Below are 26,716 nucleotides of genomic sequence, written 5' to 3' on the forward strand. Positions count from 1 at the left end.
CGGAATCTGCTCCTTAGGCCGGCGCCACACGTGGCGCTTTGTCTGCGCTTGCAAACGCAGACAAAGTCGCGCCCACCGGGGCGGGCCTCGGCCCGATCGCATCGGCGTTTCTATGGAAACGCCTGCGATCGGGACGAGCCGCCGGTGTTTCGCGTTAAATTAATGCAAAACACCGGCGGCTCGTTCCCGATCGCAGGCGTTTCCATAGAAACGCCAATGCGATCGGGCGGAGGCCCGCCCCGGTGGGCGCGACTTTGTCTGCGTTTGCAAGCGCAGACAAAGCGCTACGTGTGGCGCCGGCCTTAGACTGCTTGTGCCACTCTAGTCATGGACGAGATCAGGGAACAGTAAACCCCAAACACTCTGGAAATGTTACCATATTTACTGCTATTAGTGTTAACTCTTCTCCTGACATTGACTTTAAAGGGGTATTCCGGGAATATGAACGTTTAATACAAAAACCCATAATGCTATAAATAAATGCATGTAACAAAACTTAAAGTCACAAAATGGAGCTTAAATAGTTTGATTTTATGATTCACAAAATTTTATGGCTGCCACTGGAAACTACAAGTCCCATGATCCTTTAGTTCTCAGTAACTCCTCCTCCCTCTTATGCTCTGCTCCCAGTGATGATGTAACAGGTTTTCTTGCTCTGTTACCATAGTAATGATGTGTAACTGCCATCACCACAACACTGGCCATACTGGATGCACTGCAACCAACCGACTACAGCCATAGTGGTGATCACATGACCTGCCCAGGCAGGTACAGGACATGTGATTTGGACATGTGACCAGAGGCATCTTCTGTCCTGTGTCTTCTCCGCGCAGATGAAATTAATCAACTGATTAAAGGGCGAGTAGCATTTTAATTCTTCATTACAGTCTCTGTCACCAGCATTTTTCTGCTAAGGGGAGCAAAATTTTAAATAACAATTAATTACTGTGAGACACTGAAGGGGTTAACTGTGGATGGGCGGTATGTTTCCCCTAGGTTTTGCTATTATGCAAGGCCTTAGTGCTGAGGTTGTGTTGTCCAGCACCTTGGACACAGGTGATGGGAGCAGCCTAATCAGTCTGCATAATGTGGCTGAGCAGAGCTGAGAGTGTGGTCTCTCTGGAAGGAGGCAGGGGAGCACACAGCCTTGACCTCTGTGCCTGGAGCAACAAAAGTTTTTTGTTAGTGGTGAGTCAGAGAACCATTGTTTAGTTAGCACCCTGACGGGTAGGATATTATTTTGTTTTGATGCCTGAATGTGAAAGCTGTTTTACTTTGTTCCTGCTGAAATAAACACACGCTAGACCAGTTTTGGACTATACTTTGGTGTCACTGTCGTGAACTGCATCACAGCACCCCGCTACCACGGTCTCTACTGGGCCAAATCTCCCACATATGGTGCTTCGGATTGCGGGCAGTTCAAAGACACACACCTGAAAGGCTCGCTACATCCTGCAACATTGCATGGCCTGGGTGAAAGCAGCAGGCAAAGTGCAGGATAAAGCCAAGATGGAGGACTTTATTAAATACCTGCAAGAGGAGGCCAGAGCTAATCGGCAGCAGCAGCAGGCCATGCTCCAGCAGCAGGAGGAGAGGTCCCGCCAGCAGCAAGCCATGTTCCAGCTGCAGGAGGAGAGGTCCCGCCAGCAGCAGGAGGAGAGGTCACGCCAGCAGCAAGCCATGTTCCAGCTGCAGGAGGAGAGGGCCCGCCAGCAGCAGGAAGAGTCCCGAGCCATGTTCCAGCTGATGATGGAAAAGTTTTCTGGCATTATGGCAGCACCGCAAGCGACGACTACTGAGGGGTCCCATACTGGTTTGCAAGGGTACCCGGTTGTCCAGCGTTCCGCACGGGCTGCAGTACAAAAGGCTTTACAAAAAATGACGGCGACCGACGACGTGGAGGCGTATCTCACTGTGTTCGAGCGAGTAGCTGAGCGAGAGGAGTTACCAGCTGAGCAGTGGGCAGATGTCCTGGCACCGTTCCTGACGGGCGAAGCGCAGAAGGCTTACTTCGACCTGAGTGAAACAGAGGCCCGTGAGTACCCCCAGCTAAAGGCGGAGATTCTGGCTCGTCTTGGGGTCACCGTTCAAGTTCGTTCCAGCCGGGTCCACCAGTGGGCTTACTCAGAAAGACTACCCCCACGCTCCCAAATGCATGACCTGATCCATCTCGTCCGGAAGTGGCTACAACCAGAGGACTGCACCCCAGCACAGATGGTAGAGAGAGTGGTTCTTGACAAGTTCACCCGTTCTCTGCCCTCTCGGCTCCAGCGATGGGTTGGACAGGCCGGTCCCACAAATGCTGAGGAACTCGTGTCCCTAGTAGAGAGATATCAGGCTACGGAGGATCTTCTACTTACCTCTCCCACACGAAGCAGTGCCAGTGACAAGGTCACCAAACCATCTGGCAAGACTGCTACTGCGGAAAAGGGGAGACAGGTCAGGTTGGGAGGGGGTTCATTGGGGGGCGTGGATACCCAGAAACCCAGTGAGGCTCGTGACAGAGGTCATAGCCGTATCCAGTGCTGGCGATGCCATGAAATGGGCCATGTTGCTGCCAACTGTCCACTGTCAGTGGAGCCAATGGACTGCAACCAGACCCGGCGAGTGTCACTGTTTGCCCGGCCGGTTCTGGCAGCCGAGACGGTCACGGATGCAGAACCCCAAGTGTGTATGGTCACAATCGGGGGTCATACAGTGGAAGCCTTGCTAGACTCAGGGAGTCTGGTCACCCTGGTGCGGGGAGCTCTGGTTGATCCTGGACTATACAGTGGGCGGAAAGTGGGAGTGTTGTGTATACATGGGGACACTCGCGAATATCCCACTGCCGTCATCAACCTACATACCCCTTGTGGTACTATTACCCATGAAGTGGGGGTGGTGGGGACCCTGTTTCATGAGGCTATTATCGGCAGAGACTTACCGGTGTTTTGGGACCTCTGGAGACGAAGACCCACCTCAGGTGCTGTTGCAGATAATGGACATCAGGTGTGTCCGGCCTTGGCCCCTGATCCCTTTGAGGCCAATGTACCCACACCAGCAGTAGGGGTGACCCCATGTGATGAATTCTCTCCCCTAGAGGTCCTAGCCGGTGAGGTCGAGGGCCACGAGGAGGTGGCCGACATGCCGGACCTTGAGATCTCCCGTGAAAATTTTGGGGCTGCACAGCTACAGGACCCTACCTTGTTTAAAGCACGGGAGAATGTTAAGGTGATAAATGGGGTACTCCAAATACCAGGGGCTGACAAAATATACCCCCGAATGGTGATTGTTGGGGAACTGTTGTACAGGGTTGACCAGATACGGGGTGAGGAGGTTGAGCAACTTGTAGTACCCCAATCTCACCGTAGGCTGGTGCTAGAGTTAGCACACAAACATGTGCTGGGAGGGCACTTAGGTGCTGAGAAGACCCGAGAGAGGATCCTGCAGAGATTTTTCTGGCCCGGGGTGTGGGAGGAGGTAAACCGGTATTGTAGCTCCTGCCCTGAGTGTCAACTTACTGCCCCGGTGTCCCACTTCAGGAGTCCTTTGGTCCCGCTACCAATCATAGAGGTGCCATTTGAACGGATTGCAATGGATCTGGTTGGCCCCATAGTCAAATCCACAAGGGGGCACCAGTACATCCTGGTTATCCTGGACTACGCTACGCGGTATCCCGAGGCGATTCCATTAAGGAACACCTCCTCCTAAAATATTGCTAGGGAGCTGTTCCAGGTATTCTCACGCACAGGCCTCCCCAAGGAAATCTTGACTGACCAGGGTACCCCATTCATGTCTAGGGTAATGAAGGAGATGTGTAAGTTACTGCAGGTTAAACAGCTCCGCACCTCTGTGTATCATCCTCAGACAGATGGCCTGGTCGAGAGGTTTAACAAGACCTTGAAGGGGATGCTAAAGAGGGTGGTCAGCAAAGATGGGAAGGACTGGGATTGTTTGTTGCCCTATTTGATGTTTGCCATACGTGAAGTTCCCCAGTCCTCCACGGGTTTCTCACCCTTTGAGCTGTTATATGGCCGTTCCCCACGTGGGCTTTTGGATGTAGCCAAGGAGACCTGGGAACAGGAGAGGACCCCCCACCGTAGTGTGATTGAACACGTCTCCCTTATGCAGGACCGCATAGCGGCGGTAATGCCCCTTGTAAAGGAGCACATGACAAGGGCACAAGAGGCCCAGTCTAGGGTCTACAATAGGTCAGCCAGACTCAGGACCTTTAACCCAGGCGACAGAGTGCTAGTTCTGGTGCCCACCGTTGAGAGCAAGTTCTTGGCAAAATGGCAAGGACCATATGAGGTCATGGAGAAAGTGGGGGAGGTAACCTACAAGGTATCTCAGCCGGGGAGGAGGAAACCCGAACAGATATACCACGTGAACCTCCTAAAGCCATGGAGGGAAAGAGAGTCCCTGATAGCCGTGGGAGTAGAAAAAGCATCTGTCCCCAAGAAGGGGACACCGGAGGTAGGTGTACCCGATGCCAAGGTGCCTGAAGTACGGATCTCGGAGTCCCTCTCCAGGGCCCAGATTCAGGAAGCGAAGGAGTTTGTGCTCCGAAATGTGGATGTGTTCTCTAAGTTACCGGGACGTACTTCAGTCATCAAGCATGACATCATAACCGAACCCCACATCCGGGTACACCAAAAACCCTACCGGGTCCCTGAAGCGCGCCGGCAAGCCATATCCGAAGAAGTCAGGCAGATGTTAGACCTGGGGGTTATCGAGGAGTCTAAAAGTGACTGGTCGAGTCCTATTGTGTTGATTCCCAAACCTGATGGTTCCCTACGGTTCTGCAATGATTTTAGGAAGTTGAACGAGGTGTCCAAGTTTGATTCTTATCCCATGCCCAGGGTTGACGAGTTGATAGAACGACTTGGACAGGCTAGGTTCTTCTCCACCCTTGACCTGACGAAAGGGTATTGGCAGGTACCCCTTACTGACAGGGCCAAAGAGAAGACAGCTTTTGTTACCCCTGATGGGCTATTTCAGTACGTGGTACTCCCCTTTGGGCTACATGGGGCTCCCGCCACATTCCAGAGGTTAATGGATCTCGTGCTAAAACCTCACCGGAGATATTCCTCGGCCTATCTGGATGACATCATAATTTATAGTAACGATTGGGAGAGTCACCTGGCCAAGGTGCAAGCAGTGGTAGACTCCCTGAGGGCAGCAGGGTTGACAGCGAACCCCCAAAAATGTGCACTGGGTCTGGAAGAGGCCCATCACCTGGGGTACCGTATTGGGCGAGGTGTCATCAAACCCCAAGTAAATAAAGTAGAGGCGATCCAGCAGTGGCCACGACCTATGAGCAAGAAGCAAGTGAGGGCTTTCCTAGGCATAGTGGGCTATTATCGCCGATTTATCCCCGATTTTGCTACCATAGCGGCACCCCTGACTGACCTGACCAAGGGTAGCAGGGCGGTGATGGTAAAGTGGAGTGAAGAGGCTGAGGGGGCGTTTCAGCGACTTAAGACGGTTTTGTGCGAGGGACCGGTACTGATCACCCCTAACTTCACCAAGACCTTTATTGTGCAGACTGACGCTTCTGACGTGGGCTTAGGGGCTGTCCTGTCCCAAGTAGTGGAGGGTGAGGAACATCCCGTGACATTTCTGAGCCGCAAGCTCACACCTCCTGAAAAGAACTATAGCATAGTTGAGAGGGCGTGCTTGGCGATAAAATGGGCTCTGGAATCCCTGAGGTATTACTTGGTAGGGCGACAGTTTACACTGGTGACCGATCACTCTCCCCTCACCTGGATGAGTCAGGCCAAAGAGAGGAACGCCAGGGTCACAAGGTGGTTCCTAATGTTGCAGAATTTCAAATTCACGGTGGAACATCGAGCAGGAAAGCTGCATGGGAATGACGATGCCCTGTCTCGTACCCACTGTCTGATGGCCAAAAGTGTTCGCCCCCACAGGGTCAAACAGAGGGGGAGGGTATGTGAGACACTGGGGTTAACTGTGGATGGGCGGTATGTTTCCCCGAGGTTTTGCTATTATGCAAGGCCTTAGTGCTGAGGTGGTGTTGTCCAGCACCTTGGACACAGGTGGTGGGAGCAGCCTAATCAGTCTGCATAAAGTGGCTGAGCAGAGCTGAAAGTGTGGTCTCTCTGGAAGGAGGCTGGGGAGCACGCAGCCTTGACCTTTATGCCTGGAGCAACAAAAGTTTTTTGTTAGTGGTGAGTCAGAGAACCATTGTTTAGTTAGCACCCTGACGGGTAGGATATTATTTTGTTTTGATGCCTGAATGTGAAGGCTGTTTTACTTTGTTCCTGCTGAAATAAACACAGGCTAGACCTGTTTTGGACTGTACTTTGGAGTCACTGTCGTGAACTGCATCACAGCACCCCGCTACCACGGTCTCTACTGGGCCAAATCTCCCACATTACTTATTAGCTTATATTTTAAAGACCCATTTGTATATGAATTATGTTGATTCCTGGAATACCCCTTTAATGCACCCATGTCTCATAGCATTATTGGGGCAGATTTAATTACCCGGCCCATTCGCGATCCAGCGGCGCCTTCTCTGCGGTGGATTCGGGTCCAGCCGGGATTCACTAAGGTTGAATCCCGGCTGAAAAGCATCCGAATGCCCTGAAATTCACCGAGACGGACCAAGTGAAGGTAAGTGCGTCCCAAGCGACACATTTCCCGTTTTTAAATGCGGCGGTTTTTCCGAATACATCGGGTTTTCGTTCAGCCACGCCCCCGATTTCCGTCGCGCGCATGTCGGCGCCGATGCGCCACAATCCGATTGTGTGCGCCAAAAACCCGGGGCAATTCAAGGGAAATCGGAACAAATCGGATATATTCGGGTAACACGTCGGGAAAACGCGAATCGGGCCCTTAGTAAATGACCCCCATTGTGTCCATTTGTGTACAAAAATGTGTTCTATTCAGATATTGGGGGTCATTTACTAAGGGCCCGATTCGCGTTTTCCCGACGTGTTACCCGAATATTTCCGTTTTGCGGTGATTTTCCCTGAATTGCCCCGGGATTTTGGCGCACGTGATCGGATTGTGGCGCATCGGCGCTGGCATGCTCGCGATGGAAATCGGGGGGCGTGGCCGAACGGTAACCCGACGGATTTGGAAAAACCGACGCATTTAAAAAAAAATAAATGGTCGCACGGCCCATACTCACATGCACCACGATGAAGGCGATGAACTCCGGGGCATCTCAGGGGACATCGGCGCAGCAGCGCCACCTAGTGGACATCGGGCGCAGGACCTTCATGAATCGCCGGAAGACCCGAACGCTGGAACGCGAATGGACCGGGTAAGTAAATGTGCCCCATTGACTTAAAACTGATGCCTGATGAAGAGACCTGACTTGTCTCGGAAGATTGTAATTATAGTTGGCCATAAAAACAACTGAGGAATCTCAGCTGTTATCTATTTTTCCAGAAAAATGCTTAGAAGGATATTAATAGATGAACCTCATTTACTGACATTGCATATCATCTCTCTGATTATGTACCTATTGTGTTATTTCCTTATAGGACACAACAACATGTATCTAATTATGACGATAATAAGTGGGATTATCTCGTTTCTGCTTATTGTGTTTTTCGCCTGGGGTATCACATTATGTAAGAATTTTATTTACTATCTCTTGAAGTAAAACTGTGCTACATGTCCATGCTTCACACCCCCAACAATCAGCTACACATGTATACTACCTGTAAATATGCGGTCGTATCCAAGGACAACAACAAAGCAACAACATGGCTACGTTATCTTTACACAGATCCTTTTTTTTTAATAACATCCAATTGAGGAAATGTATATATATGGCAGTTGAATTCAATTAACCCCTTCACGACTGCCATACGGCTATATACATCCTATTGGCATGTCTTGACAGTGACCAACTTCAAAACGGTCATATCTCCTGAACCCTGGCACATAGAAACAGAATTTTACGTAATTTTAAACAGAAGAATCTCCCCTTTAACATGATGTATGGATGCTTAATAGAATTGGAGATATTCAGCCTTAAATTTATACTAAAAAATTATTTTTATGCACAGCTTTGTATTCCCGATTTTAACTTTAAGAATAGATATCTCCAATTCTCTTAAGCATCCATGAACAATCCATAAATCATATTAAAGAGGAGACTCTGTTTAACAAAATTGTGTTTCTGCATCCAAGGGTCCAGGAGATATATGCATTTGAAATGTGCCCCCTCCAGCCGGTCAGCTGAAGACAGAATATAGAAGGAGCTGCAGGAAACACTTGCATTTTGCAGAAGGACATGCACCCTCTGCATTTGTAGCTGAACCTGGGAATGGTGATGCAATAATACTGAACATATTTATAACATATTTTGGTAAAACTTACTACTTATTTAAAAATCTTTAATTGGAAAAATTACAAAAAAGCTTATTTTTTCACATTTGTAGTCAATTATCGACAAATTTTATAAATAAAAAAAAATATGTAATCAATAAAACTATCATTTCAAGTTAAAGTCTCACATGTCATGCAAAAAAACAAGCAAAAATTGTTATCATATGTAAAGCTGTTCTGGAAAATTGCGCAAAAGTCAAAAATTGATCTGGACATTCAGGAATAAAGGACCACCGGTCATGAAAGGGTTAAATATCAATACCCAGATGAGAATATCCCTTTAAAGTAAACTGCTGATAGATGTGTCCCAATACGAAGTTTAGACTTTTTATTTATGTGCTATGGGGGGAGGTAAGACCAGGTGGGGCCACTAGTGCTACAGGGGGAGGCATAAATTAAAATACAAGGCTGCCTGAGGTGCTCGGGTGACATAACCTGAGCACCCCAGAGTAGTTAGAATAACTTTTATAACTTTATGGTCCACATTTACTAAGAACAGTGCTGTGAGCACTAAATGCACTTACCTGAGTAGTGTGCAGGCACCAGATTCAGGATTTCTGGTGCCTGTTCATCATGAATCTGGTGCCCCCTGCACTGCTCCGACAGAGGGCACCACATTTTTTTGGTGCACCTTTAACACGGGCGTGCGCCACACTTCTTTTGGACTTTGAATGTGACCAAAATTATGTAATGCAAGGTCCTCTTACATTTGCAAACTGTAACCCATGTATATATCTGATCACATGAAATCACAGCAGCCTCCATGGACTTCTACTCCTCTCCATCCTCTATAGAGACTGCTTTGATTTCATGTGATCAGATACACAGATGGGGTACACTTTGCAAATGTAACAGGAACTTAGATGACATCAGGAGCTGCTGGATTAAGCCAGAGGAGGCTACATCAGCCTCAAGTCGCTCTAGATCTTCCTGCATGCACAACAAAATTACAAAAATGATTTTATGGGGATGTAAAAGAAAGAATTTTTAGCTAAAATAAGGGCGGCATTTTGTTTGTGGGTGATAGGGAAGCATAATAAAATGTCTCATTTTATCACTTTTAGGCCTATCAGATGTTTCAGACATCCAAAAAGAAACAGGCCTGATTCATATGGAGGAGAATACTCTGACATGTAATATATCTGATTTCAAACTGAAAGATCTTACTTTTAAGTTATATCTGGAGACTGGCACAGAAGACATGACTGAAGTGGATTCCTGGAGCTCTGAAAAACACAGAGAAACAGAGAATGATATAGAGCAGACTGCAGCTTTACAGGACATGAGCGATGCCAAAGGTCTGCGCTTGGAGCCTGTTATAACATCGTATCTATGTCTCTCTAAATGTGTCTGTAAGATTCATATCACTCCCAACATTCAAGTACATCACTGGGCACAGCTCACACTGAGAGTTCACCATTCAACTCTCAAGTCCTCCGTCTACAAACATCTGTTGTTAAGGGTGGAATGTAAGTATGATTTTTCACTATTATTTTTTACTGTTGTTTATAAACCTAATGATCTTCTGCTGTGTAAGACCCACTATACCCTGCATTCCCTGAATATTACAGACAGTCCCCAGGTTACATACAAGGTTCTGTAGGTTTGTTCTTAAGTTGAATTTGTATGTAAGTCGGAACTGTATATTTTACAATTGTAGCTCCAGACAAATCCTTTTTGGTCTCTGTGAAATTGGATTTTAAAAATGTTGGGTTGTCACAAGAAACAGAATTAACAATAAATCTTAATTACGGACACCTTCAATAACTATTATAGCTGTTTATTGTAGCCTAGGGCTAAAGTATAGTAAATGACCAATTACCAGAGGTCCGTTTGTAACTAGGGGTCGTCTGTAAGTCGGGTGTTCTTAAGTAGGTGACCGCGTGTACATTATTATATGCCACAATACATACAGTTATATTACTGTATACATATTATACAGCTGAAATTGCAGAGAGTGACATATCGGACACACGGTGGCATATACGGAACATCAAAGGTATAGACAAATACGATCTGTTAAGGAGCATCTCCGACCAGGCATAATTTCAGGCTGTTGGGCCTCAATGCAAAATCTGTTTCAGGGTAGTAAACTATAATGTATTACCATATTTTTCAGACTATAAGGCGCACTAAAAACCTATGATTTTCTTAGAAATCAAAAGTGCGCCTTATAGTCCGATGCGCCTAATATATGAATCCGGAAGCGCTCCGGGCCAAATAGCCACAGCGCTTCTTCATCTGCCGCCTAACCCGTTTACCTCTGCTCCCTGTGTCCTTGCTGCGGCTATTCGTGGGGGTCGCTCACATCTCCTGGTTGCTCTCTGTGGGCTAGCTGCTCATGTGTACGGGCAATCGGCGCCAAGTTCGGGAGTTTGCGGGGGCCTGGTGCGTTCAATCTTCGTCATGTCCCCCGTCGTAGGCATTCTGACAGTAGCCGCCACTGCTGTGGCGCTGCTGAGTCGCCTCTATGCCTCTCTGCTCGGCATCCAAACCACGCCCACGGACCCTCTTCTATCTCAAGCGGCCGCCTGCGCCTTATAATCCGGTGCGCCTTATGTATGCACCAACACGTCTTAGCTGCCCTTTATTCTTAATGCATCCATATACGCCGGTGCGCCTAATCAGCCGAAAAATACGGTATATATAGAACTGGTCTCCTTGTATGGGAAAGAGATACATTCATGACCACTCAGGCTGCGTTCACATTGCATTTTGAAACACAATACAACACCTGAGGACAGGAGATTTGCCTCAATACATTGCATTAACATTTGCATTTATAGAACGGAATGTTAATGGAATGTTGACACAATGTAATTAGGCAAATCTCCGCTCCTCAGCTGTGTTTCAAAATGCAATGTTAGCGCCACGTGTGAACGCAGCCTAAGGCTGATGACACACGTACCGCTTTGTCTGCGTTTGCAGAAGAGGAACCGGAAGCCTAGGGGCACTTGTCGGACCCCAGGGCAGTGGCAAGATAGATCGGATTCCTCGGTAAGCACACCGGAGTTTTTCCATTCCCGGGTGTTAGTGCAGGGTCTGGGCTGTGATATCACAACCCGACACCAGCACTTGCAGGACCCGATGTCCCGATTCTTCTTCATAGAATCCTGTTACGGTCATTAAGGGGTTAAAAGTTCTGCTTTGTAGTAGGTGACTGCTACACTGATGTTGCCCCCATCTTTCTCATGGCAGTTTCACCCCTGCTCCTGGAGGAGAAGTAATGAATTAAACCATCTACAATAAAATAAAGAAGTTGTTGATATAAGTAGTTCTGTTTCTTTCCACTCCAGACCTTCAACTTTTGGTACAAATAAAGAGTAACATAAGTTATGTTGCACTCAATGGGGGTCATTTACTAAGGGGCCGCACGGCGCTTTTTCGTCGGGTTTCCTGACTACTTCCGATTTGCGCCACATTTAAGTGGAGTTTTCGGAAAAACAGCGGAATTTAAAAATCAAATTATGTCGCAAGCCATGCACTTACATGCACTGGGAAGAAGAAGGTGAAATCCGGCGGACCTGAGCGTAGAAGCGACACATGCAGGATATCGGGCGCATGCTCTTGGTGAATCGCGCCAGACTTCATCTTGGTCGGAGAAGGCAAAGTAAATCTGCCCCAATATATTTATGTCTTAAAAGGATTGTCCTGGAATTTGAAAAGTTGTATGTATAGCTAGTGGCGATGGGTTGTAAAAATAATAATAGTCACCTCACTTCATGCTCGTGTTCAGCCGTGGTGCTGCCTGTCACTGCCAGGTCTCTGTTTGTATACAGAGGCCAGCAGTGATCCCTCACTCTGTGACTGGACAGGAGCATGGAGGAGGTGAGTATAAGAGGTTTATTACTTTTACAGTCCCCTATCCATGTATACATTTTCTTTTATTCCCAGACAACCCCTTTAGCCCCTTCCCACCGAGGCCCTTTTTTGTTTTTGCGTTTTCATTTTTCACTCCCCACCTTCAAAAATCTATAACTTTTTATTTTCCATGTAGAGAGCTGTGTGTTGGTATGCAATATTCCATGTCGTGTACTGGGAAGTGGGAAAAAAATTCCAAAGGCACACGTTTTCTTGTGGGCTTGGATTTTATGGATTTCACTGTACACCCCAAATGGCAGGTCTACTTTATTCTTTGGGTCGGTACGATTACGGGGATAACAAATTTGAATAGGAGGTTTTATAATGTTTTACAAGAATTAAAACCTCCTGTCCAAAAAATTTTTTCATGACGTTTTCAATGCTACTGTACAATCTTTTGATCACTTTTTATTGAATTTTTTATATTTTTCAAAATGGCAAAAAGTGCCATTTTCGACTCTTTTTTTTTAAATTTTACTGTTTTTCAGACCCCCTAGGGTACATTAACCCTAGGTTGTCTGATCCATCCTACCATATACATCCATACTACTGTATGCAGTATATAGGGAATTTTCCTCCTCATTCGTTACAATGGGGCACATTTACTAAGGGTCCGAATCGCGTTTTTTCCACTGAGTTTCCCGAATTTTTTTGTTTTGCGCCGAATTGCCCCAGGATTTTGGTGCACGCGATCGGATTGTGGTGCAGCGGTGCCAGTTTTCACACGAAAGAAATCGAGGGGCGTGGCCATCGGAAAACCCGACGGATTCGAAAAAAATGCGGAATTTTAAAAAAAAATTTGTGTCGCAAAAATAGCATTCACATGCAGGAAGTGAACTCCGGTGAACTTCAGCGCAGCAGCGACAACTAGTGGACATCGGGCGCACGACCTTAGTGAATCCCGGCAGAACCCGAATAAGCATCGGAGAACGCGCCGCCGGATCGCCACTGGACCGGGTGAGTAAATCTGCTCCAATGTGCTAATCGCACCTTGTAGTCAATGAGCTAAAACAAGACAGCCTCATGGTCCCGATCCCTGCCGAGATGGCAGCGCATTGCCGGAAGCAATGGACGGGTTAACTGCAGCGATCGGTGGTAGCTCAGATCACGGGTGTTACCGGTAAGGGTTTGCTACAATATGTTACGTCACATGTCGGGAAGGGTCATGTCTTATGCCACAGCCTTTACTCCACCCCCTTTCCTGGGACTAACCACCATTTATAAGGTCCACTGTAAAATGCCTGGTCCTGTGGCCATACCCTAAACTGTATAGGCCCACCCCATGGCCCCCATATATAACAATAAAATTACTTTTAATACAGATATTTTTATTTTTATTTTACTATTTATTTTACCTGTAGCTAAAGTCAAAGTAACTCCAATACGTGCAACTGAAATAAAACTCAATGATGAGGACTGGATGGAGCTGACGTGTAGAATGCGCTCTTTTTATCCAAAAAGTATAAAAGTTTTATGGTACAAAGACAAAGAAGAAATTTCAGCACAACATATTAAAGGAACAGAAGAAGAGAATGGGCTCTATTCTGCTTGGAGTTCTGTGCAGTGCATTGTTACAGAGGAAGACTATGGGAAAATAGTCAAGTGTAAAGTAAAGCAGCGGTATACAACTAAGAGTATTACATTTATACTGAAAAAAAAGGGTAAGAAACCAAAGTTTTTATTTAATATTTATACGATTTAAGTCATTCTCTGCATAATACTATAAATTTGGTCCCCAAATGAACATCAGTTGTACTGTATGGAAGGGAGTGAAGCCACTATATATATGCAACACCTCTGCCAATGCAAAGGGTGGGTAGTTGTTACCAGGGCCGGATTAAGGTTGGTGGGGGCCCCTGGGCGCAAAATCTGATGGAGGCCCCCACTGAATGTAGCATATATACATGTCTTTCTGCTCACTATCTACTATCCCACCAGTGATACATCTACATACAGCCGCCAACCCCCCGACAATACATCTACATACAGCCGCCAACCCTCCAATAATACATCTACATACAGCCTCCAAACCCCCAGTACAACATCTACATACAGCGGCCAAGCCCCAAGTAATACATCTACATGCATCCCCCAAGCCCCCAGCAATACATCTACATAAAGCCGCCAACAACCAAGTATTGCATCTACATACAGCCGCCAACCCTCCAAAAATACATCTACATACAGCCTCCAAACACCCAGTACAACATCTACATACAGCGGCCAAGCCCCCAGTAATACATCTACATACAGCTGCCAACCCCCCAGCATTAAATCTTCATACAACCGTCAACCCCCAGTAATACATCCACATACAGGCACCAAACCCCCCAGTAATACATCTACATATAGCCGCCAAGCCCTCAGTAATACCTCTACATACAGCTGCCAACCCCCCAGTAATACATCTACATACAGCGGCCAACCCTCCTATAATACATCTACATACAGCCGCCAAACCCCCAGCAATACATCTACATACAGCCGCCAACCCCCCAGTAATACATCTACCTAAAGCCGCCTCACCCTCAGTAATACATCTACATACAGCCGCCAACCCCCCAACAATACATCTACATACATCCGCCATCCCCCGCTTAATACATCTACATAGAGCCGCCAAACCCCCAGCAATACACCTACATACAGCCGCCAACCCCCCAGTAATACATCTACCTAAAGCCGCCAACCCTCCAATAATACATCTACATACAGCCGCCAACCCCCCAACAATACATCTACATACATCCGCCATCCCCCCCTTAATACATCTACATAGAGCCACCAAGCCCCCAGCAATACATTTACATACAGCCGCCAAACCCCCAGTACAACATCTACATACAGCCGCCAAACCCCATTAATACATCTACATACAGCCGCCAAACTTCCAGTAATACATCTACATACAGTTGCCAAACCCCCAGTAATACATCTACATACAGCTGCCAACCCCCCAGTATTACATCTAGATACAGCCACCAACCCCCCAGTAATACATCTACATACAGCTGCCAACCCACAGTAATATACCTACATACAGCCGCCTCCCCCTAATACAACATCTACATACAGCCGCCAACCCCCTAGTATTACATCTAGATACAGCCACCAACCCCCCAGTAATACATCTACATACAGCTGCCAAACCCCCAGTAATACATCTACATACAGCTGCCAACCCCCCAGTATTACATCTAGATACAGCCACCAACCCCCCAGTAATACATCTACATACAGTTGCCAACCCCCCAGAAATACATCTACATACAGCCGCCCACCCCCCAGTAATACATCTACATACAGCCGCCAACCCCCCAGTAATACATCTACATACAGCTGCCACCCCCCCCCCCGTAATACATCTACATACAGCGACCAATCCCCTAGTAATACATATACATACAGCCGCCAACCACCCAGAAATACATCTACATACAGCTGCCAACCCCCAGTAATACATCTACATACAGCCACCAACCCCCCAGTAATACATCCACATACAGCCACCAACCCCCAAGTATTTCAAATACATACAAGGGGGATGGGGGTAACATCAATCACCCACCTTGCCCAGTAACATCACCCCCCCTGCCCAGTAACAACCCCCCCTGCCCAGTAACATAACCCCCCCCCCCCATCCAGTAACATCAATGACCCCCCCTCACCTGGGTAACAACACCCCTCATCCCAAGTAACAACAGCCCCCTCCCCCCCCATTTAGCGGTCCCCCCCACGAGCGTAGGCCTTCTCTTTTCCCACAGTGTCAGCGTACTGTCACAGACCGTAGCGCACTGGACGTCGGCCTCCTGACCCATGCAGCACATTAACGTTTCAAACTGTGCTGCATGTCCTTCGTGCTTCTGCTAAAGTTCTCTGCTCTGCCTCACACTAAAGAAAACCGACTGATAAAGCCAGATAAAGGTCATTGCCTGCTGTTCAAGTTCCAATAAAGATCAGTGAGTTGATTTGCACAACATTGTGTGATCCCTGGATCAGGTTGTACACCATTACGGGTTGTCCCAGGGAGAAACCACTGCATTAGCCTCTCCCTCCATATTTCTTGCACACACCACCTGCTGGAGACCTGCCAGGCTGTAGGACAGCCCTCCGGTCCGCATACCAAGCACTGTGACATCAGCGCGCCCAAGGCCGCACTAGCCAACCACTCCGGTATTCTGGGCCCTGGTTGTCTACAGCCACTGAAGAAAGGCCGATGTTTCAGATACACACATGACTGTCACTTGCCCTTAAACTTTACTAGAGCTTGAGTCACTATCAGATTTTGGATGCTATGCTGCAAAGTCTGCTGTATGTGCAACCTAGCCTTTTCTTGGGGCCTGGAGGCAGCCGGGGCCCAGAATACCGGAGTGGCTGGCGGTTGTAGCCTAGGGCACACTGATGTTACGGTGCTTGGTATGGGGACCGGAGGGTGTCCTACAGCCTGGCAGGTCTCCAGCGGGTGGTGTGTGCAAGAAATATGGAGGGAGAGGCTGGTTCACCCTGGGGCAACCCCAGAGAGTCTGTAGGATAAGTCCCTGGGTAATGGATGGGGAGCCCATGGTGGTAACAGCCGTATCCAGGGATCATACAGAGTCAATGTTTTGCAAATCAACTTACAGTTCTTTATTGAACAGCAGGCAACGGCCAAACACGATTAACAGCACATTCATTGTTGCTGGGGAACTCATGGAGAGTTGTTCTTCAGGAAAGGTGCACACAACCCGATAGTAGATGTAGGCTGGGCTGGTTCAGGTGGAACTGAGTCCAAGTTGTGGAAGCTGAAGTTCTGGGCTTAAGTCTCCAGAGTTGCCCTGTGTGCCAGGCAGTAGGGATTGATGTCTGAGGCAGCAATGAAGGTGCGCTCCTCACTCTGACTGAAGACCAGACCACACAGACCATGTGCTCTCACCCAGCAGGGGTTTTTATACTCCCACTGATCAGGTGGTAGCACCTCTCCAATCACATTCCAACTCCATAACAGCCACATCATTGGATGATAACATACACCAGTTTCCTGTTGCCTTTCCAGGCAGCATCTGCAGCTGCAATTACACAATACCCAGATTGTAGAATCTTAGAGGATTTGTGACTCCCCCTAACAACTAACAACCTAAAGAGGGCGCTTTTCGCAACTACCAGCCTGCCTATGCATTGGCAGGGGTGTTGCATATGTCTCCTTTGGTCCTCAAGGGAAAGTTTCATTAGACGTCACAACAGAAATAGAGCAAGTGTGGTGTCTAATGCTTCTGAATTTCAGCAATTTTGGTGACTGGACACAAAGTATGGAGCAGGTGGGTGCTCATGCCAGCTGTACAGGGCGTCACATTGCAGGACAGTGGCCTCATTTTTCAGGTACTGACGATCAAGACAAGTCTTACATCAAATAATCCCCACAGATATATATATATATATATATATATATATATATATATATATTAATCCCTCTATTGGATGAAGCCTAACTACTATAAGAATCCATTAGGAAATATATTATTCTACTTTTGCAGTTTGTCCTATCCATATACTCAGGTGCTTATATATACTCAAAGGGACACTTTTTTTCTTCCCCCTACGAAGGCTGGGGGGAGTAAGGGGGCAGAAGTTTGAGTATGTTACTTAACCCTTTCAGGAACAAGTTTCCTGTTTTTCACCCCCCTTCTCCCACTAGCCATATTTTTACTTCCTAGTGTCACCATTTAAGATGTAAGAGGAAACTAGAAAGAAAACTCCAAATATGTTGTGATTGCCAAAAAAATTCAGTTGCGCCATTTTCTTTCTGGTTTTTACAGCTTTCACTGTCTGACCCAATTGACACCATCACTTTATTCTTTCAGTCAGTACGATCACTCAGATACCAAATTGACATATTTTGGTTATGTCTGAACACCTTACTGACACCAGTAACTTTTTCATACTTTCATTTTCACAACTCCAATTTTTGATCACTTTTTATGTTGACCCGTCATGAAGGGGTTAATCCAAGTCTTCCTTTTTCCATCCAGGAAAACCTATATACAGATTCCATCATTGTTACATGAATGGTTAAAGGATATCTACCACCAGGATCAACTATTGTAAACCAAGCACACTGACATACTGGTGTACGTATGCAAATGAGCCTGAGGGGCTCCAGGATCCATTAAAACCTACGGAGCCTGGAGCCTCTCAGCCTCATTTGCATAATGTTTGTAACAGCAGTGCATAAGAAGCTTAAAGAAGAGTGGATCCAGTATGTCAGTGTGCTTGGTTTACAAACCTTAATCCTTTTGGTAGATTTCCTTTAACAGAAAATGTCATCTAGCAACTTTATGATGTATCAGAAGCTTCACTGCTTACAGATCTTATATCCCTATACTTTATAGATTGTAACTAGTCAAGTTTCTGTTATCTAGCTTAATTCTAAGTATTTTCAGTATTCCACTGTTATGTTTAGCTGATGTATTTCCTTCCTTCTAAAGCTGAGCCCAAACTGGATCCAATTCAGTCTAACCAAGAATCCTACGAGGCTGGAGACAGCTTGGAGCTGAAGTTCAAAATTCACTCATTTAATCCACACAACATAAGAGTGACTTGGTATAAAGAAGATGAAGAGATTCCATCACAAACTAATGAGCCCGAGGATCAAGAGGCTGAAGAGTTTTATGTTATAGGCCACATGTGTCACATTGTTAAAGAGGAAGATCTGGGGATGATATTCACTTGTAAAGTTGAGCATCAAGGAAAGATGAGTAGTGTCCAATGGAGACTGGAAAAAAGGAGGTAATGGGGCACATTTACTTACCTGTCCGAGGAGTTCAACCAAAGTGCATTGTCTGTGTATAATGTGCTGTGCAGGGAGTCACTAAGATCGTGCACCCGATATCCTGCATGTGTCGCTTCCCCGCTCAGGTCCCCAGAGTTCACCTTCTTCTTCCTGGTGCATGTAAGTGCATTGTCCGTGTATAATGTGCTGTGCAGGGAGTCACTAAGATCGTGCGCCCGATATCCTGCATGTGTCGCTTCCCCGCTCAGGTCCCCGGAGTTCACCTTCTTCTTCCTGGTGCATGTAAGTGCATTGTCTGTGTATAATGCGCTGTGCGGGGAGTCACTAAGATCCTGCGCCCGATATTCTGCATGTGTCGCTTCCCCGCTCAGGTCCCCGGAGTTCACCTTCTTCTTCCTGGTGCATGTAAGTGCATTGTCTGTGTATAATGCGCTGTGCGGGGAGTCACTAAGATCCTGCACCCGATATCCTGCATGTGTCGCTTCCCCGCTCAGGTCCCCGGAGTTCACCTTCTTCTTCATGGTGCATGTAAGTGCATTGTCCGTGTATAATGTGCTGTGCAGGGAGTCACTAAGATCGTGCGCCCGATATCCTGCATGTGTCGCTTCCCCGCTCAGGTCCCCGGAGTTCACCTTCTTCTTCCTGGTGCATGTAAGTGCATTGTCCGTGTATAATGTGCTGTGCGGGGAGTCACTAAGATCATGCACCCGATATCCTGCATGTGTCGCTTCCCCGCTCAGGTCCCCGGAGTTCACCTTCTTCTTCCTGGTGCATGTAAGTGCATTGTCCGTGTATAATGCGCTGTGGGAGGAGTCACTAAGATCCTGCACCCGATATCCTGCATGTGTCGCTTCCCCGCTCAGGTCCCAGGAGTTCACCTTCTTCTTCCTGGTGCATGTAAGTGCATTGTCCGTGTATAATGCGCTGTGCGGGGAGTCACTAAGATCGTGCGCCCGATATCCTGCATGTGTCGCTTCCCTGCTCAGGTCCCCGGAGTTCACCTTCTTCTTCCTGGTGCATGTAAGTGCATTGTCCGTGTATAATGTGCTGTGCAGGGAGTCACTAAGATCATGCGCCCGATATCCTGCATGTGTCGCTTCCCCGCTCAGGTCCCAGGAGTTCACCTTCTTCTTCCTGATGCATGTAAGTGCAGTGTCCGTGTATAATGCTCTGTGCGGGGAGTCACTAAGATCCTGCACCCGATATCCTGCATGTGTCACTTCCCCGCTCAGGTCCCTGGAGTTCTCCTTCCTCTTCCTGGTGCATGTAAGTGCATTGTCCGTGTATAATGTGCTGTGCAGGGAGTCACTAAGATCGTGCGCCCGATATCCTGCATGTGTCGCTTCCCCGCTCAGGTCCCTGGAGTTCATCTTCTTCTTCCTGGTGCATGTAAATCCCACGCTCTGTCAGAATCAGTTGGATCGTCCAACGACCCGCTCTCCCCCCCCCCTCCCGATTTGTGTCGCATGAAAGCAGCGCAGCTGCGCCACAATCCGATTGCGTGTGGCACAATCCCCTGCTAAATACCTGTCACAGCACCGCAAATATCCAGCGAAATATTGATCATTTTTTAAACAAGTGATTGTTTGATATTCTATGTCCATTTTATACTATAATAAATAATTTCAAAAAGAATTCTGAACATTCTGACATTTGTTTCAGTGGATTTGAGAGCAAAAGGCACCAAACCTTGGATGTTGAAGATCTTGGCATGGAGATGCCATAAAAGAGGAAATAATTGCCATGCCTGCAGCTATTTCAGGGCGTTTGTACAAGTAATAAATCTCCCCCTTTGTGACTATATCACTGGGTCAGGTGGTTACTTTTTCACAACACTGTCAGCAAGGGCTGCTGGAGGATGTGGGTGAAGAGGGAACTTCTAATGTAATGTCAATACTGACCAGTAGGAGGCAACAAAGTAAAACTAAAAGAAAAATATAGTGAATTGCACTTGAATTTTTCCTCATCTTTACCTTGAAACTCTGTGTCATAGGATGCGGGCAGCTTCTGCACCTTGACATAGAGTTAAGTCATGGTGATTGCCCAGGTTTAGAAGCGATCACCGGGGTATTTTGGCAGTACGCAATAGTCAGGATCACGCAGTAAGAGCTGGGATCACGACTATCCTGATCGACACGTCCATAAAATCTCGTACAATAAAATAAAATTGTCACTCAGCCCTCACAGTGAACACAGTAAAAAATGCTAAAAAAAACCAACAAAAATTATTATTATTATTATTATTATTATTTTCACATTTGACCTCATTAAAAGCAGCATAAAAAGTGATAAAAAAGTAATATTTACCCTGACATGATATGAAGAAAAAGTATTTTTTTTGTAATGATTTTTTTAAACCCACAAAGAAAGAGTTAATAAAATCTGATAATACGCGGTTGATTCCCCTGCAAATGATGTACCTGAAAAGTGGATCTCATTCACAAAAAAAAATAATCTCCCATATGTCCAAATTACAAAAAAAAAATATTTTATAGCCTGTAAAATGTGACATTGCAGATCTGCTCTGGATGGCGCCTCCTACCGTTCTATCCCCGGCCGTGCGCCCATACAGCAGTCACCACCAGATATGGGGCATCCTTATACTCAGGAGAAATTCGGTATCAAACTTGGTGGAGTTTGTCATCATTTAATACTTTGTGACGGTTTAATTTTTGGCCAAAATGAATACATTGGGGCAGATTTACTTACCCGGTCCATTCGCGATCCAGCGGCGCCTTCTCTGCGGTGGATTCGGGTCCGGCCGGGATTCACTAAGGTAGTTCCTCCGACGTCCACCAGGTGGCGCTGCTGCGCTGAAAAGCATCTGAACGCACTCAACTTCACCGAGCCGGACCGAGTGAAGGTAAGCACGTCCAAAGCGACACTTTTATTGTTTGAAATGCGGCGTTTTTTCCGAATCCGTTGTTTTTTCGCTCGGCCACACCTCCCGATTTCCGTCGCGTGCATGCCAGCGCCGATGTGCCACAATCCGATCGTGTGCGCCAAAATCCCGGGGCAATACAGGGAAAATCGGTGCAAATCGGAAATATTCGGGTAACACGTCAGGAAAACGCAAATCGGGCCCTTTGTAAATTACCCCCATTGTCTAAAAAAAAATTACAGCTTGTAAATTCCACCTCCATTTTGTTTTAACCCCTGTGAAGCATCTAAAGGGTTAACATACTTCTTAAAGTTGATTTTTCACACATTGAGGAGTGTAGTTTCTAAAATGATATGTTACTGTTATTTAGGCCTCTCAAAGTGAGAGCAGAAAATTTAGAACTTTAAAAATGAATAATTTTTAGAAATTTTTGCCAAATTTCCATTTTTTTTTCCATAACTAAACATAAAAGATCATCAACATTTTTCTATTAATTTGAAGTACAATGTGTTATGAAAAAAAACAATATCAAAACACCCTCGATATGTGAAAGCCTTACACATGTATAACCTCATATGACGACACAGGGCAAATTTTAAAAAATCAGGCCTGGTCCTAAAGCCCTAAAATGGCTTAGTCCTGACGGGGTTAAAAGTTACACCCGCAATCAATTTTATTGATATTTTGTGCGATAGAACAACGTAAATTATCAATATTCAATCAGTAAACTGAAATGTGTGGCAAATACACATTGGGGCTCATTTAATAAGGGTCCGCGGAACGCACAAACGTTGGATATTCCGATGTTTTCCGATTTGCGCCGCATTTAAAAGGGGATTGTGTCACACATGATCGGATTGTGGCGCAGCTGTGCTGCTGTCATGCGACAGAAATCGGGGAGCGGGCGGTCGGATGATCCGACGGATTCAGACTGAGCGCGGGATTTAACTTTAAAATTGTGACACAAGATAATGCTGCCTTGAACTGTGCACTGGTCTGCCACCTGCTGGTCATTCATCCTTAGGCCTCTTCCACACTGGCGTTGCGTTTCACGTCAGGGTGCAATGCGTGAAAAACTGACGTTTTTGGCTGCGTTTTTGTTCCATTTTTCCTTGGAGTAATTAGCGTTTTTGCGTTTTTCACGCGTGTGTTGTTAGCGTTTTTTTTGCGTTTTCGGCGCATTTTTCACGCGCGAGTCAATGGGAGACTCGAGCATTTTTCAAAGGGACCATGGTTTGGGATTAAAATGGGTTATTTAATTAAAAAATAATGTCTTCTGATAAGTTGCAAACATCTGCGATCTATTCTTCACTGTTCCGCGTGTATATTATCTCCCGACAAGTTAGCAGATGTGAAGAACAGTGAAGAATAGAATAAAAACAGTGAACACAGTGAAAACAGTGACCACAGGATCATTTAAGAGAAAAACACAGTGCAGAACACAGTGCAGAATAGATTACAGATGTTCGGCACATCTGCTTACTTGTCGGGAGATACGCGCAGAACGGTGCGAACAAAATAGCATGTGAAGAACAATTTATATGTGTGTGAAGAACACATTGCAGATGTTTAAATACATCTGCAATGTGTTCTTCACACATATATATTGTTCTTCACATGCTATTTTGGCCGTTTTTTCTCTTAAATGATCCTGTGGTCACTGTGTTCACTGTTTTTATTCTATTCTTCACTGTTCTTCACTGTGTTTTTTTAATTAAATGATCGTTCGCGAGCAGGGGAAATAATGTTATTCTGGTCACCTAGCAACCCTTACGTTTAAAACACATTGCACTCGCATTGCACTTGCAATGATTGCGAGTGCAATGCGTTCTTGATGCATCTCCATAGACTTGAATGGGGCGTGAAAATTGCGCGTGACTCGCAAAAATAGAGCATGCTGCGATTTTGACGCGCGTGCAAACGAACGCAAGCACGCGCGTCAAAAACAACGCTAATGGAGAAAGAGCCATTGAATACAATGGGACAGAGTGCAATGCAAGTTCTGCGCGTCAAATGCACGCGCAGAACTCGCGCGTGAAAAACGCCAGTGTAGAAGGGGCTTTAGAATCCAGTGCGCTTTATATATGAACCTAGACGTTTTAGCAGGCATTTATTAATGGTGCTCCTTATAATCCGGTGTGCCTTATAGTCCGAAAAATAAGGTATATTAGTGTTTATTAGGTACAGGCAGTGCTAGTGCAATATCTTTTGTTTTATCCCTAAATCCAATCCAATTTGTCCAATTGTCTTTAAAAGTCTTCTGATTTGTAAATAGAGAACATCTGCATGTAAATTATTCTCAATAAAGCTATGGATGTTCTATTAAAGTCTCAGAAGTTTGTTACAGAACATTGGTGGAAAAACAGCATCATTAAAAAATAACAAGGCAAAAAAGGATAGTGTGGCACAGCCACGGACAAGATATCTGGCACTCCGGACTGCTAACTATGCACACCCTTGGGTGACGTCATGGAAGCATGGGAGAGGGAGGTGCGGGGTGTGTGCATAATTAGCAGCCCGGAGCACTGGACATCTTGTCCCTGCACTCCATGCTGCTAATTATAACTTTCTTTTGTAGGTGATATCGATGAAGAGGAGCGGAGTATTTCTAGGGGGTTTTTTCTTTGTTTTTTCAGTGGTTGATTTCTTTTAATGGAAATCTAGCACCGGGAATCTACTTATTTACTAGATCCTGGCATACGATTCCCTAAATGTAACTAATCCCGTTTTTATTACTTTGTAAAACTAACCCCTGACATTTAATATTTTATGAATATCTACCACCAAGATCTAGTAAATAAGTAGATTCCTGACAATAAATTTCCTTTAATTTGGGAATATCTACTTACAGTGTTTGTGGGGAAACAGTTTCTAGCGCTGATCATCATGGAGGATATAGGAATTCTCTCTTTATGTTTCTGTAGTCTCTCAATACTCCAAAGGCAGCGCACAACTATACATGGCGTGCAACTAAATTACTGCTCTTATTAATGATAAAGTTACCAAAATGTTCCCACTCCCTGGATGTGCACATGTACACAGTGATATAATGTGACTACCTACGTGGCTATACCAGGCAGCTCCCTGTATATTCCAGGGCCCACAGAGATGTCAGGAATATCAGTACATTTGCTTTCGATATGTCAAGCCAAATTTAGGGTAAATCAGGATGGAACTGTAACCCTGCTAACCAGGGGTCAATATAAACCTCAGTATTATTTATATATAAACCTGACAACTACAGTGTTTGCTGATATACAGGCGGTCCCCTACATAAGAACACCCGACTTACAGACAACCCCTAGTTACAAACAGGCCCCTGGTAATTGGTAATTTACTGTCCTTACTGTACATACTGTACAATATACAGCTGTAACAGTTATCACAGGTGTCTGTAATGAAGCTTTATTGTTACTCCTGGTTCTTATGACAACCCAACATTTTTAAAATCCAATTGTCACAGAGAACAAAAAGATTTCGGCTGGGGGTTACAATGATAAAGTATACAGTTCAGACTTACATACAAATTCAACTTAAGAACAAACCTACAGATCCCATCCTGTACGTAACCCGGGGACTGCCTGTAATAGAGACCTATGAGCTCAGTCTCTGTGACCTGTGATCATGGGGTCGTGCAGTTGTGACAGTGACAGCCTCGGGCTGCAGGGTTACACACGCTGATGTGTGCTACATTGTTACATCACTTCTCAGGCTCAATGAGATGACGAACAGCGTCTATATACACAACATAGGATTTCCTCTTCGGGGAAGTTTGTAAACAGCGGAGTAATGGATCCTTGTGATAACAATGGGAACAGAAGTCACTACAAGAGTAATCAGGTGACTAAAGTCTTTAAAGGTATGAGAACCAAGAAAGGGGAGGTGGGCACCGCAACAATAAATCAGTCATGCATCAATACAACAGACCAGAATCACACAAAGAGCAAAGAGATGCACATAACGACCAAAGTATAGACAAAACACACATCAAATATAAAAACACTTAAAAACGTAAACAATGTTACGGCACCTCTGGACACGCCTGGGGGTACAAAGCAGGGTCCCAAGAGGCACTCACCTACACTCTGCCTACAAAAGTATGAATGCTACATCCACAGTGAAGTAATATGTATCACCAGCCATGTAAAACAAGCATTGCACGAGCCCCAGAAATACAATGTAAAATGAGAACCACATTGCAACAAAGTCTTTAAAGGGAAATTAAATTGCAAGTGGACAAAGTACATGGAGGGCGAGGGACGAGTGATGGGAAGTCCAGCTCTTCGTAGTGAGGCGGCTCTTCTGGGTCTTGATTGGCTCCCTACTACAGTCCCCTACTCCATACCACTTTTAACCCGATTTTATCGGGTAAAGGGGGCGGGGCGAGCTGATTAGGGACACCAATCTGCACCAAAATCTTCACGGAATCTTCACGGAATCTGCAATGTGTGCAGACAGCCTGAGGGCTCTTATACATGATTATTACGGCTGTGCCGGGTGGCCATACTGCAGGACATAGGGCAGGTCCTATTTGTTCCCGAATTTGTGGCACGGCCTCCTCAAAGCCCCCCCCCCCTTCTCCACCAAGCTGAAAACAGGGCAAGCTTGCAGTCCATTTTTACACATCGTTGTCTGATTTACAGTCATTGCAGTTGATGTCTCCCTTATTAATATCAGAATTTGCAGCGTGAGTATTATGGGTGCAGATGACAAGGCGCAGGAAATCCAGACCAGTCACAAAAAAATTTAGACAAGAAATTGACATTTATAAGTGTTTTTTTTTTTTTGGTGCGGAATGAAAACTGCTGACATTTTTACAGAAAACCTACCCGGTCCTGTCCTAAGACGCTGTGCACACT

The 26,716-nt window shown here is 46.0% G+C and overlaps 1 protein-coding gene and 1 long non-coding RNA gene across 3 annotated transcripts in view; one reads left to right on the forward strand and one right to left on the reverse strand.

The window, feature by feature from the left end:
• Positions 1-19,237, forward strand: part of LOC140071347 (uncharacterized) — a 30,783-nt gene extending 11,546 nt beyond the window's left edge. Inside the window, exons 5-8 of the mRNA XM_072118982.1 lie at positions 7,497-7,586; positions 9,414-9,818; positions 13,572-13,871; positions 18,672-19,237. Coding sequence (XP_071975083.1) covers positions 7,497-7,586; positions 9,414-9,818; positions 13,572-13,871; positions 18,672-18,976 — 1,100 coding nt within the window. The 3' untranslated portion in view covers positions 18,977-19,237. The remainder of the gene's footprint in view (positions 1-7,496; positions 7,587-9,413; positions 9,819-13,571; positions 13,872-18,671) is intronic.
• The window catches only part of LOC140071351 (uncharacterized), a 141,194-nt gene that overhangs the window by 18,357 nt on the left and 96,121 nt on the right, over positions 1-26,716 (reverse strand). For both annotated transcript variants that reach the window (XR_011849121.1, XR_011849122.1), the window contains exon 3: positions 9,517-9,575. This is a non-coding gene — a long non-coding RNA (uncharacterized lncRNA). The remainder of the gene's footprint in view (positions 1-9,516; positions 9,576-26,716) is intronic.

The sequence above is a fragment of the Engystomops pustulosus genome, chromosome 7, assembly GCF_040894005.1.
Source record: "Engystomops pustulosus chromosome 7, aEngPut4.maternal, whole genome shotgun sequence".
NCBI classification, from domain to species: domain Eukaryota; kingdom Metazoa; phylum Chordata; class Amphibia; order Anura; family Leptodactylidae; genus Engystomops; species Engystomops pustulosus.